Below are 13,590 nucleotides of genomic sequence, written 5' to 3'. Positions count from 1 at the left end.
TCATGACCTGAGCCAAAGCTGGATGCTTAACTGAGCCACCTCGGTGCCCCCCAATGACAATTTTTAACATGAGTGTCTACATTCTTATAGTTTAGCTAACCAACATTTTGCTGGATTTTCACCTCCCTCTGGACTGAGTAGATTAACCTTCTCTTGAGGTCATTACAAGTATTATACTCTGTGGCTTAGTTTTTTAGGACTGGCATTTTGTAGAGCCAAATTCTATAATGCGGTTTCTTCCTGCTGTCTTTAGTTTGTTTGCTCAGGGTTGTATTTTTTTTTTTGGGGGGGGTTTATACTTGATAATAGATTTTTTCTTTCTTTTTTAAAAGAATTTAATCATTTTTTAATGTTTATTTTTGAGAGAGAGAGAAAAACACAATGCAAGCAGGGAAGGGGGAGAGAGAGAGGGAGACACAGAATCCGAAGCAGGCTCCAGGCTCCAAGCTGTCTGCACAGAGCCTGATGTGGGGCTGGAACTCACGAGCTATGAGATCATGACCTGAGACAAAGTTGGACACTTAACCTACTGAGTCACCCAGAAGCCCCAATGATAGTTTTGTTTTCTTTTTTTTAAGAATTTTGCTGTCCTTGTTGTAAAGGTTTTGGAAAGATTGGAGAGGTCTGAAAAGAGGTTAGGAGCAAGTTAAATTTCATCTCCCACACTGCATGCTTGACTGATAGCATACCTCTCAAAGAGAACTCCAGTTAGTACTATTCTAGTATTTGCTCCCATGAAGTCCTTATGCCTTTAGTATTCACCAGCTCCTGCTGGCCAACTGACCTTTTGTTTTTTACTTTCCTGGCTAAAGAGTCAGAACTTCTGAACTGAGTTGTCTGGTAATTCTCACCTCAGGTTTTGGTTCTCCTTCTAGCTATCCTCTGCAAGAAGACCATGGTCTTGGGACCCTGCAGTGCCGTGTGGAAGGCGACTACATTGGTCTGTTCAAGAAGTGGCATAAGTTTAAAGTCTTCTCTGTTTCTGTATCAGAAAAATACTATTTCAAGAATGCTTCTCACAAGCATGAAAATAGTAACTACCATGTATTGAGAACTTCTTAAAAGGTGATATGGAACAATTTAAGTAGAAACTAATTTAATCCTCACAATAAGTGAATTGGTGAGGTTGGTAGAATTACTTTCACTTAATAGGTGAGAAAAATAACAGCTGGTAACCGGTAGAGCCAGACTTACTATGTTTAGTCTAACTGTAAGCCTGCTGTAAATCTTACCTGCTTTGTGCTATTACATCTATTCTTTATTGTTGGAAGTCAACACTGATGGTACTAACTCTGGGAGGTGCTTATTTGGGTCACTGTTAATGAAATTACAGGTTGGGACAGTCACTTGGTGACATCTGGAGTCCTTGGGTTTATGGTAGCAGTGGCCTAGCCCAGGTGATACATGCAGACTCCTGTGTTAATGTCTGTTTCCTTTTGTTACAGGCTCCCAGAATGTTAGTTTCTCAGTATTTAACAAAGGAAAGTAAGTAACTAGGAGTATCTAGATTTATTGTCATCTTATACTATCCACCTCTTTCTTTTTTTGCTTACTTTTTTGAACCTTTTGCAATGGAAAATTCCAAACAGACAGATTAGTACAATGAAACCCCATGTACATACTTGGTTTCTTTTACTTAGGTGAATATAATTGTATCCTACACACTCATCTTGAGGTAATGTAGATGTTTCAATGGGATGATGGCACAAAATTTTGGGAATTACATCTTAATTAATCTCATAATACGGTAAATTTAAAACAGAACATAGTTCCATGAAATGCATTATATCATTTCAGGAAATGCCTTCTTCAATATGGAAAAGGTCCAAATTTCATAGAGCTTTGGAGAGTAAATTATGATTCTGAATGATGCCTGCATGCCCTACTTAATGTTCTGACACTATATAATTTGTCAGGGATTTTCTTTAAAAGTGTACTATCTAGCTGATACTAATCTCATTGTGGCGATAGAGACCTATCACCTACAGTCATGTAGCCTCGGATATAGAGGCTCACTCGCTTGTGCTCTCTCTCTCTTTTTCTTGAATTTAGGAAGGAATAACACTAACATCTATTGTGTATCTACCATAGGCCAACTCCTTACCAGGCCCTTTCACATCATCGTTCCATTCAATGCTTGTGACACGGTGAAGGAGGTGTTATCATTGCCATACAAAAAGTTTCTAAATCACAAAACATACTTTGCCCCATTCTATCATTCTCTGTTCATCAAAGGGAACTGGTAGCTAAGCTGTTCTAAAGATCAGGAGAGGTTGGCCCATGATCTCCCTTTAGGCAGCCAATTTAAAAAATGCAATCTCAAATGCTTTCTTCACCTAAAACAAACCTTTGTTTTGGAAGGTCCATGGTTCACAAGAATGCATGGCTGGTCAGTGCTAAACAGGAGCTTTTCCTGTACCAGACGTATTCAGGTATGACTTTCCTTCTCCCTGTACTCCTGACTCCTTTCGTCATACCTCACTGAATGAGGAACCCTCCTTCCCTTTATCTTGCCCATTTCTCTATGGCCACGAACACCTGAGGCTGTCCCCACAATGATGGATGACCCTTCAGCTTTGGGTAAAATAAGTGTGCATGTCAGCGGTAATTGCCATATTAAATGAGGCTCGATCATGGGCTTATATGCAAAGTTTGTGGATATAAACTGAAGGGAAGAAAGGAGGTCACCCTTGTTGTATGTTCTGAGAAATGACAGAAAAGAGTTGGCGCTGAAAGTACAAAAGTACATCTTTCCACTTACTTTAACACCTCACCTTGAGCATTCATCCAGTTTATGACTCGCTGATATTGATGCTAAACTACAGTGTTGCTGTCAGATGAGCAAACCTCCATACTAACAAAATGAATGTTGAAAATTGGAAAGTTGCATGAAATTGTGAATGCAATTCAGTAACCGAGGGTTGACCACTAAAGAAGAGTACTTAGACTTCAGTCTTGAAGACAGTCCCAAAGCCACTGAAAATGTGTCTTCGTGAGGTAGGTGCAAATTCTAGAGGCATTTGCCAAAATGCACGAAATTTCTTGGTCATGGGCGAATGCTATTTACTCTCTAGATAGCCTAATTCTGCAAAAACTGAATTTTGATCTTTGCCTTTTATTTAACATTTTTAAAAAATTAACAAGAATTGTTTTTATTTTAGAGAGGTGGGGACAGAGGGAGAGAGAGAGAATACCAAGCAGGCTCCATGCTGTGGGTGGAGCCCAATGCCAGGATTGATCCCATGACCCTGGATCACGACCTGAGCTGAAACCAACAGTTGGATTCTCAACCCACTGAGCCACTCCTTTATTTTCTTTAACCAGCGTAGCTCGTCTCTTTGGGAGTAAGTTTGAAGAAGCACCCAAGGGGATGGTGATGGGGGAGCTGCTAGGAGCATGGCTGGCCCTTACTGAGTGTTTTATATACAATCTCAATGTTTATTTAATTCAACTATGAGACAAATAGTACTAGCCTCATTTTATAGATGAAGAAACAGACCCAGAAGGGCAAAGTAACCAAAGGTCCCAGTGCTAGAAAATGCAGATCCAATTCGAAATCTTATGCATGTAACCAATTTATAATGGGACTTAGACTCTCCTGGCCACCTGACTCCAATATTCCTGATAAGTCTGCCTAACACTATTGAACCCTGAATGCCAGATAGGCTGACAGGCATCTCCGATCACATAGATGTTTCATAGTTCCAGTACAAATGTTTTTTGGGATGAGGACTGTAGGCCAGAACTATTTTATTTTTATGTTTATTTTTGAGGGAGAGAGAGAGAAAGAGTGTGAATGGAGGAGGGACAGAGAGAGAGGGAGACACAGAACCTGAAGCAGGCTCCAGACTCTGAGCTGTCAGCACAGAACCAGACATCAGGCTCAAACCCACAAACCGGGAGATCATGACCTGAGCTGAAGTTGGACGCTTAACTGACTGAGCCACCCAGGTGCCCCCTAGAACTTTTTTTTTTTTATAGCTGAGGAGGCTGTGGGAGAGGGGATATGGACATTTATAAAGATCTCTGGGCTGAGCTCTCCGAGAGATGGCATTCAATTAATTACTCGTTGATTTTGGTTAAGTCATTTAGGCTTTCTGAGCTGTAATCTTTAAGGTGGACAAAGTGGTGTTTGTTCTTCTAACTCTGAAAGCTGTTGAAAGAAGTAAATGAACAAGAGTCTTGGGATTCATCTATGGTTTTCCTCCCTTCTCTCGTCTCTAATCCATTCAGTCACCAGTTTCTGCAGGTTTTCCCTCCCATCGATTTCTCATAAGGTTTTAGACTACTTACTGCAATTAGACACCCCCCATCATTTCTTGACTATGATGTATCTATAACCCCTGCCTCAACTCAGAACCTCATTGTCCTTTGCCTGGCATGCCACAGTGGTTCCAAGGTGTCCCGATCTGGTATCTGTTCCCTAAAGATCCATGCTCTACATCGCCACCACCATTCTCTATACAAAGCACACGTCTGATGCCACCCTCTTACTGACCACCCTCTAAAGGCTTCTCACCCCCAATAGGAAATGGTACCAGCTTCTAGTCTCTTCCTCATCTGCTTCTCCTGCTCGGTCTTTCCCATTCCAGCAACACAAAAATGAACTTTAAGTGAAACCTCTCTCCACACAGGCTATCATTTGCTTTATTTAAACATTCTTTGCCTTCTTTCGCTCCTTCACTTGGCCAGTTTTAATTCATGCTTTAAGATTCAGCTCACGAATCATTTCTAGAAATTTCTTTCTACTCCACCAGACCCTCCCAGTCCTCCCCTCTGCACTTTCATGTACTCTCTCTCATTGTACTAGCCCAGCGTGTCATAATTATACTGTTTCATAGGCAGGAACTTATATAAGAAATGCCCTGATAATATCCATAACCATTCATGATTAGCTTCTTTATATCTTCAGTTTGTTGAAGACAACTCCTCTTTCCCTTGAGGGAATAGACTTAGAATGGTCAAGGTTGGATCATAGGAGAGGAAAGGACCAGAAAATCTTACATTCTGGGGGATATGTGGCATATGACAGTGGGGTTTTGAAGCAGTCAGGGGAAGCACAGAAGAACACGTTTGAGGTGGTGAGTGCACACGAAGTGAGAAATGTGTGGGATGGGAAGGGAGGCAATAGAATAAATCCTGAAGACGGGATTTATTCTATTGTTTAGAGCAAACTGCAGACTCCTACATGTGAACCAAGGCTTTGCCTGGTACATCCATAACCTATAATTTACTGTTCTGTGACTTGTAAATTGAGTCCTTGAGATCTGGTGACAGTTTTCCTAAGAAAGTATCATGGTATGTAAGGATTCCTGCTAATAGCATGAGTGACTGCATCTCCCCTTCCTTTCAAATATTGATCCTCTAGTATATGTATTATACATACAGTTATAGATGCGTCCTTATTATATGTATTTTAAGTGACTATTACTAGAAAAAATTCCAACCATTGCTGGTCTTAGAAAGTTAAAGTAAGGAATACATTACTGATAGCCTTCTATTATTATATTATCTGGGTCACATTCTATATTCAGAACCTTGCTTTTTTTTTTTTTTTTCATTTGCAGAAATACTGTCTGTGTTTCCAGAATCTGGGAGCCTTGGGGGAAGAACAGACATTACAATTACGGGAGACTACTTTGACAGTCCTGCCCAGGTTACCGTTGCAGGTAACTAAGTTGAAATGGATGAAAATAGCTAATAATTTTAAATGCTGTAGGAGATTATGTGTCTCCTATGGCATGGCATGAGTTGGGGGGAAGAAATTTTTGCCTCTTCTGACTCCTCACACTACCCTGCCCTCAGGTGTTGTACCTGTTTGGTTGAGACTAGGTGGGACTGTAGACTTGCAGGCAGTCTGTGGACATACTGCTAATTTATGGGCAATTCCCAAACTGGTGTAGCCACTCTGGAAACCAGTGTGTGCGCACACACACACACACACACACACACACACACACAGGAATATTGCTTGTCAATGAAAAAAAGTGAAATCCTGCCATTTGTAACAACATGGATAGAACTAGAGTGTATTATGCTAAGTGAAACAAGTCAGAGAAACACAAATATATGATTTCACTCATATGTGAAAGTTAAGAAACAGAACAGATGAACATCAGGGAAGGGGAAGCAAACATAAGATAAAAATGGAGAAGGAGACAAACCATAAGAGATTCTTAAGTACAGAGAACAAACTGAGGGTTGCAGGAGAGGTGGAGGGTGGGGGTGATGGGCATTAAGAAGGACTCTTGTTGGGATGAGCATTGGGTGTTATAAGTAAGTGATGAATCACTAAATTCTATTCTTGAAATCATTATTACACTATATGTTAACTAACTTGAATTTAAATAAAAAAACAGTAAAACAAAAATTTTTAAAAATGCATAGGTAATTCCCTCCAGTGTCCTCATCTGGGGAATGAAGAGAAGGGAAAGTTACAACCGGGTCTTCAGAAAGGTCCACTCCTACTGAAAGATCATCCCTGTCCGCACCCTTCTCCTTAGCTCTCTTGATAACCTGGAGTGGGCAGGCATTTGCTATGCAGATTCTTCTGGAATTCCCTCTTGGGAAATCTTTGGTGGTACCCACCCTAGAACCTTTTATTCTGCCAGGTGGGAGGTTTTTCTGATTGGTGGGTGACCCCAAGGATGCAGGAAAATGTCCTCACAATCTCACGTCACTCTTCCCCTCCCACGCTCAGCCGAGGCTTGGTACATTCTCCATGAATTGTACTGCTTTGCCTTGTTTTCTTTCTGATTACTAGAAGCTGCCTCTTGCCTGCACCCTCCCTTTCCTGGCCTCCTTCATTTGGGGGGGGACAACTTTTGCTGTATTACATCCAGTTCATTACCTTAGAATAGGGGTCTGTGTACTTCAGGGTGGTCATGTCCTGCCTCACACCTATTTACACGCCCCCCCCTTCATTTATCTAATTAAAAACTTCTCCCCAGGCATTCCATGTGATCTTAGACACGTGTCTCCCAGGAAGATTGAGTGCACCACTAGGGCTCCAGGAAAAGGTGCAAGACTCATTGCTCCTCAGGCAGGTAAGGAAGTTGTACAATGGATTACAGTTACCTCCACGAAGGGCAGGGAAGGAGAATGTTTGTTCTCTTAGCCGTTTGACTGGTTAGCTCAGTGAGCTCTGGGCCTGTGATATCACTATGAGGACTTTTCCTTTCAGAGAGGTTCTTGGCTTCATTCTGATGTTTTGCGACACTGCACTTCTGGCCCCAGCCAGGTGAATGGTCAGTGGGGTTCAGGGAGACCTGATGCAGAAAGTTTAACTGGAATCTCAAGACATTGTTGTAGCTCCTGGTGGAAAGCCCTAAGCTGTCTCCGTCTCTACTGTGGGTCAGTTGTGAGACCATTGGCTAAGAAGACCAGAGCGTTAGAGTGGCCTCTGCTGTGCCTATAACAGCAGCAGTAGACAAGGCCACGGAGGGGGGCAGAGTGGGGTGCATTTACACGCTGTTTCTTCTTCCCTGTGGGTGGCTGTCTGCTTTGAAAAGTAGAGCTGTATCATGGGTTTGCCTCAAGTTTATGCCTGAAGGGGGCATAAACGGGGAGGCAAGGTGGCAGGTTGTACTTGTTCTTTTCTGTTGAAAGCTTCTACCTCGGGGCTGCAGCTTAAAAGCACACCCCTGAAATGCTTTTCTGGTGAGCGTGAGGACTGCACGCTCCAGCATAGTTAGGGACTAAGGGCAGTTGGTGTGTTACGTAGCCTGGAACCACACGCTGCCTGTCTGTATTCCTTGTCTGACCCACAAGGGGCTGACTTCATGTTTAAACTACAGGCAGAGAGCTCAGCTCCAGAAGCCTGGCATTTACAGGGGAAAGTAACCCAGCAGGGGGTGAAACCTTTCTAAAGAAAGGCCATTGGGGTGTGAAAATACATGCAAAAGCTTTGGCTTGAGATTTCTCCAGGTCCCAGACCTGCAATTTTTACTCAGGGAGAGCTCTCATCCAAGGGAACAAAACTACTGAAGCAAGTGCTGGAGAGAATGTGTTTCCTGTCAGGAAATGGAGAGCCCTCCCCTTGTTCAGTGATTCCTGCTTTAGCTGCTCGGGTAGCGGTAGGATAATTTCCTGAATGCAGCTGTTCTTGGGAGTTAACGTCCTTTATGAAGACCTTTTGAAGTTTCTTCTATGAAAGTAGGGCAACTTACCATGTACAACAGTGGTTCTTAATGGTCCCCAGGGCACATTTGGCAACAACTGGCTGTCACAGCCGGGATGATGGTGGTGGTGTCACTGGTCTCTCCTGAGTGGAGGCCAGGGTCGCCCAGGGCATCTTTCCATGCACAGGGCAGGCATCACGACGGTTATCTGGGAATCCAAGTACTAGATAAAATATGCTCTGATTTTTCTGCTTGTTCCTTTTCTATTTCCTTTTTTTTTTTTGATTTAACATGGAACAAAAGTATAACAGTTGTAGTTTAAAATAACAATAATTACCCCAGCTATCCTTTATTGACTACTTAGAATATTTCAGCTTCCTTTGTGTATATATTTTAAGCTTTCTAAGCCTTTTTTTTTTTTTTGCCAGAATTGTCAATGTGACTCATTTTCCCCCAAGCTTTATTGAGATACAGTTGACATATAACTCAATCTCCCTTAGTCTTTAGTGCATTGTCTCTATTCATTATTATGCCCATTTTGATGCATGAGAGAATGACCGCATTAAGGAGTTAGCTTGCTCAAAGCTACAGGTCTAGTCAGTGGCGAAGCTGGAAATCTGAATCCACACGTGGATGACTCCACAGCGGTACCCTCAGTCCAAGTGAGTATGCAATAGTGATGGTATATGTGCCTTTGGTGTCAGGGGTTGCTTAATATAAAATAAAAATTAATAAGTAAAATATCATTAAAAATATCACGTAATAGCAGTATGTGTTCCATGTGTGAGCCCACAAACTGGGGCCATGATGTGATAACATTTGAGAATTGCCAATTTTCTGGGAACAAAGGGCTGTAGGGAATAGTATTCCCAGGTAGAACTAGACTTTAAAACCTGAAATTCACTCCTGAACAAGGTAAGTCAGAGCCCAGGATCATGTTGGCCTCCTGTACTCCCTCACAGCATTTGTTTGCTCTGTCAATTCTCCACAGGATTGGTTTCTCTTTCTCTTTCCCTGATGCTCGCATTACAAAGCGCTCCCTACTTGTCTCCGGTCCCCAGAAAATCTCTCTCCTCACTGTTTTTTATCCAGTGTATCTTTCCAAGAGGCTAAATCCTACACCAAGAAATATTTTCTGCTTTCTAGAACATTGGTGTTATGTATAGAACCTCTCACAGGACTACAACATCAGGGTCTCAGTTGACTCATCTTTGTAGATGGTATCTGCATCATCTTCACAGTGCAATCTGAGGTAAAGAAGTTCCCCAAATGGAGGACAAGTGTCCTCTGATGTTTATGAGGTATACATGTCTTACAGGCAATCGAGGGCTGCTTTTTGAAGTTGGAGATGCAGCTGAGGGCTTGGATCTGACTGCAGCCACTTCTGGGTACCGGTGGCAGATTGTCCCTAATGCCAGTTCACCATTTGGATTTTGGTCAAAAGAAGGGCAGCCCTTCAGGTATGCCATAGGAAAAGTGGGAGTTCATATCAAAAGTGTCTTTACTAACCTAGGTGAGACCTGGAGACAGGTGAGCAGTGAGGTTTCCAGAGGAAAACTTCTAACAGCCACCAATCCAACAACAACAGTTTGACCAATATTCTCAACTGCTGTTGGTCATGCTGGTGCACCACAAGCCTTTTATAGGTACGTGCTGATTTTGATCAATAGGTAAACTTTATATTTTCTACAAGTCTGTTTATGGTCTGCTTTGGTTATGACTAGTAATTGGAACATTGAGCTGGGTAAGCCAGGAGACTTAGATGAGAGAAGGGTAAAACTTGCTGTAGGTACGTGGCTAAGACATGAAACCAACATCTGACTGATGCCAAAGAAAGAAGCAAGCATATGCCTTCTGGTCACGTGAGAGAGCAAAGGCTGGAGAGCAAGCATTTCTACTGGAACAACCACTCAGTGCTGAAGGTCAACCCAGTGGCTGGCATACAGCAAGAGAAGCTATTATGGGCATTGTTTTCTGTAGCAGTGACGGCAATGTTATATGGTATTTTCTCAGTATTTTCAATACTTTAAGGACGTGGCTGAAATGTCTAGTTTTCTAAAGTGGTCTTAAAAATATAAAAAGTTGAGGGGCACCTGGGTGGCTTTGTCGGTTAAGCGTCCAACTTTGGCTTAGGTCATGATCTCGCGGTTCGTGGGTTCGGGCCCCGCATCGGACTCTGTGCTGACTGCCAGCTCAGAGCCTGGAGCCTGTTTCAGTCTGTGATTCCCTCCCTCTCTGACCCTCCCCTGCTCACGCTGTCTCTCTCTCTCTCCTAGAAATAAATAAAAACCTATAAAAAAATAGAAAAAGTTGAGAATTGATTAGACACACTGTTTCCTTAGTGGGCCCTCAGTGTATATGTAGAGGAATGGATCCTTTACGGTGTGATGGGTCTCTTCTCGTTTCAAACCTCCTCTCAAAGAGGTTGATCATGACCCCTGAACATGAATTCCAGTCAGTCCATGACTTCCTCCAAGAATTTGGCCATTTTAAATTTCAACTCCATTGTGGAATGAAAGACTTTGTTCCCTGTTCAGGGAATCTCAGACATCAAAGACGCCAAGTAGGAAAGAAAATCTGTGAACAGAGTAGTCTCTTGGGCCAGAAGCCTTACTAACTGGGTACTTAACCACCAATGTATAGTTTTAAAGTGGCAATTGCTGTGGTCCCTTGTGGCACATAATGATACATCTTTATCATAGTTTTTAAGAAGTGTCAATAATGTTCAAAGGAAAACCTTTCAGCTATATTCAGTGTGTGTGGGGGTGTTAAGAAGAGAGATCACCTCAAAATACAAAAGAATATTTNTTAATCTTGATGAGGTCCAAATAGTTCATTTTTGCTCTTGATTCCCGTGCCCCTGGGGATGTGTAAAGCAAGAAATTGCTGTGTTTGAGGTCAAGGGGGTTGTTTCCTGCTTTCTCCTCTAGGGTTCCGGTTGTTTCCTGTCTCACGTTTAGGTCCTCTATCCATTTTGAGTTTATTTTTGTATATGGTGTGAGAAAATGATCTAGTTTCATTCTGCATGTTGCTGTCCAGTTCTCCCAGCTCTATCTGTTAAAGAGGCTGTCTTTTTTCCATTGGATATTCTTTCCTGCTTTGACAAAGATTAGTTGACTGTACACTTTTGGGTCCAAATCTGAGTTCTCAATTCTATTACATTGATCTCTGTGTCTGTTTTTGTGCCAACACCATACTGTCTTGATGATGACAGCTTTGTAGTAGAGGCTTAAGTCTGGGATGGTGATGCCTCCCGTTTTGGTTTTCTTCTTCAATTTTACTTTGGCTATTTGGGGTCTTTTGTGGTTCCAAACAAATTTTAGGATAGTTTGTTCTAGTTTTGAGAAGAATGCTGGTGCAGCTTTGATTGGGATTGCATTGAATGTGTAGATTGCTTTGGGTACTAATGACATTTTAACTATAGTTATTCTTCCAATCCATGAGCATGGAATGTTTTTCCATTTCTTTGTGTCTTCTTCAATTACCTTCATAAGTTTTCTATAGTTTTCATCATACAGATCTCTTGTATCCTTGGTTAGGTTTATTCCGAGGTATTTTATGGTTTTTTTGTGTGTGCAATTGTGAATGTGATCAGTTCATTGATTTCTCTTTCTGTTGCTTCATTGTTGGTGTATAAAAATGCAACTGATTTCTGTACGTTGATTTTGTACCCTGCAACTTTGCTGAATTCTTGGCTTCAGTTCTAGTAGGCTTCTGGTGGAGTCTATTGGGTTTTCTATGTAGAGTATCATGTGGTCTGTGAAAAGTGAGAGTTTGACTTCTTCTTTGCCAATTCTGATGCCTTTGATTTCCTTTTGTTGTCTGATGGCTGATGCTAGGGCTTCCAGCACTATGTTAAACAACAGTGGTGAGAGTAGATATCCCTGTCGTGTTACTGATCTCAGGGGGAAAACTANTTGATAACTGATTCGATTTCCTCACTAGTTATGGGTCTGTTCAGGTTTTCTATCTCTTCCCGTGTGAATTTTGGTAGTGTGTGTGTTAAGGAATTTGTCCATTTCTTCTAAGTTGTCTAATGTGGTGGCATATAATTTTTCATAGTATTTCCTGATAATTGCTTGTATTTCTGAGGGGTTGGTTGTAATAAGTCCTTTTTCATTCATGATTTTTGTCTATTTGAGTGCTCTCTCTTTTCTTTTTGAGAAGCCTGGCTAGAGGTTTGTTGATTTGTTTGTTTTTTTCAAAAAACCAGCTCTTGGTTTCATTGATCTGTTCAACTGTTTCTTTGGTTTCTATATTTATTTCTGCCCTGATTTTTATTACTTCTCTTCTCCTACTGGGTTTGGGGTGCTCTTGTTGCTCTCCCTCTAGTTCCCTTAGGTGTGCTGTTAGATTTTGCGCTTGGGCTTTTTCTAATTTCTTGAAATAGTCCTGGAGTACAATGCACTTTCCTCTTAGGACTGCCTTTGCCGCATCCCATAGAGTTTGGATTGTTGTATTCGCGTTTTCACTTGTTTCCATGTATTTTTTAATTTCTTCTCTAATTGCCTGATTGGCCCATTCATTCTTTAGTAGGGTGTTCTTTGACCTCCATGTTTTTGGAGGTTTTCCAGACTTCTTCCTCTGATTGATTTCAAGTTTCAAAGCATTATGATCTGACAGTGTGCATGGTATGATCTCAATTCTTTTACATTTATTGAGGGCTGCTTTATGTCCCAGTATGTGATCTGTCTTGGAGAATGTGCCATGCACACTTGAGAAGAAAGTGAATTCCCTGGCCACTGGATGTAGAGTTCTGAATATATCTGTCAGATCCATCTAGTCTAATGTGTCATTCAAGTCTATTGTTTCTTTAGTGATTTTCTGTCTGGTTGAACTATCCATTGCTGTAAGTGGAGTATTAAAGTCCCCTACTATTAGCACATTCTTATCTATAAGATTATTTCTGTTTGTGATTGTTTTAAATATTTAGGTGCTCCCATATTTGGTGCGTAGAAATTTATAATCGTTAGTTCTTCCTGATGGATAGACCCTGTAATTATTATATAATGCCCTTCTTCATCCTTTGTTACTGTCTTTAAAGTCCAGTTTGTCTGATATAAGTATAGCTACTCCAGCTTTCTTTTGACTTCCCATAGCATGATATATATCTCTCCATCCCCTTCCTTTCAATCTGAAGGTGTCCTCCAGTCTAAAATGAGTTTCTTGTAGACAGCAAATAGATGGATTTTTTTTATTAATCCATTCTGCTATCCTATGTCTTTTGATTGGGGCATTTAGTCCATTTACATTCAGTGTTATTATTGAAATATATGGGTTTAGAGTCATTGTGTCCTTTGTGGGATTCATGTTTGTGGTGTGTCTCTAGCATCTTGCGTTCCTTGCAACATTTCCCTCAGAGAGTCCCCCTCAGGATTTCTTATATAGCTGGTTTAGTGGTGACAAAGTCTTTCGATTTTTGTTTATTGGGAAAGACTTTTATCTCTCCTTCTATTCTGAGTGACAGGCT

At 41.4% G+C, this 13,590-nt stretch overlaps 1 protein-coding gene across 1 annotated transcript in view; it reads left to right on the top strand.

The window, feature by feature from the left end:
• PKHD1 (PKHD1 ciliary IPT domain containing fibrocystin/polyductin) overlaps positions 1 to 13,590 on the top strand; it is a 487,578-nt gene that overhangs the window by 15,946 nt on the left and 458,042 nt on the right. The window contains exons 8-13 of the mRNA XM_077752866.1: positions 876 to 940; positions 1,446 to 1,485; positions 2,362 to 2,432; positions 5,568 to 5,669; positions 6,951 to 7,046; positions 9,439 to 9,580. Coding sequence (XP_077608992.1) covers positions 876 to 940; positions 1,446 to 1,485; positions 2,362 to 2,432; positions 5,568 to 5,669; positions 6,951 to 7,046; positions 9,439 to 9,580 — 516 coding nt within the window. The remainder of the gene's footprint in view (positions 1 to 875; positions 941 to 1,445; positions 1,486 to 2,361; positions 2,433 to 5,567; positions 5,670 to 6,950; positions 7,047 to 9,438; positions 9,581 to 13,590) is intronic.

The sequence above is a fragment of the Crocuta crocuta genome, unplaced genomic scaffold (assembly GCF_008692635.1).
Source record: "Crocuta crocuta isolate KB4526 unplaced genomic scaffold, BGI_CrCroc_1.0 scaffold291, whole genome shotgun sequence".
Lineage (NCBI taxonomy): Eukaryota > Metazoa > Chordata > Mammalia > Carnivora > Hyaenidae > Crocuta > Crocuta crocuta.
The sequence above is the reverse complement of the archived record's forward strand: the minus strand, read 5'-3'. Positions and strand labels throughout refer to the sequence as shown.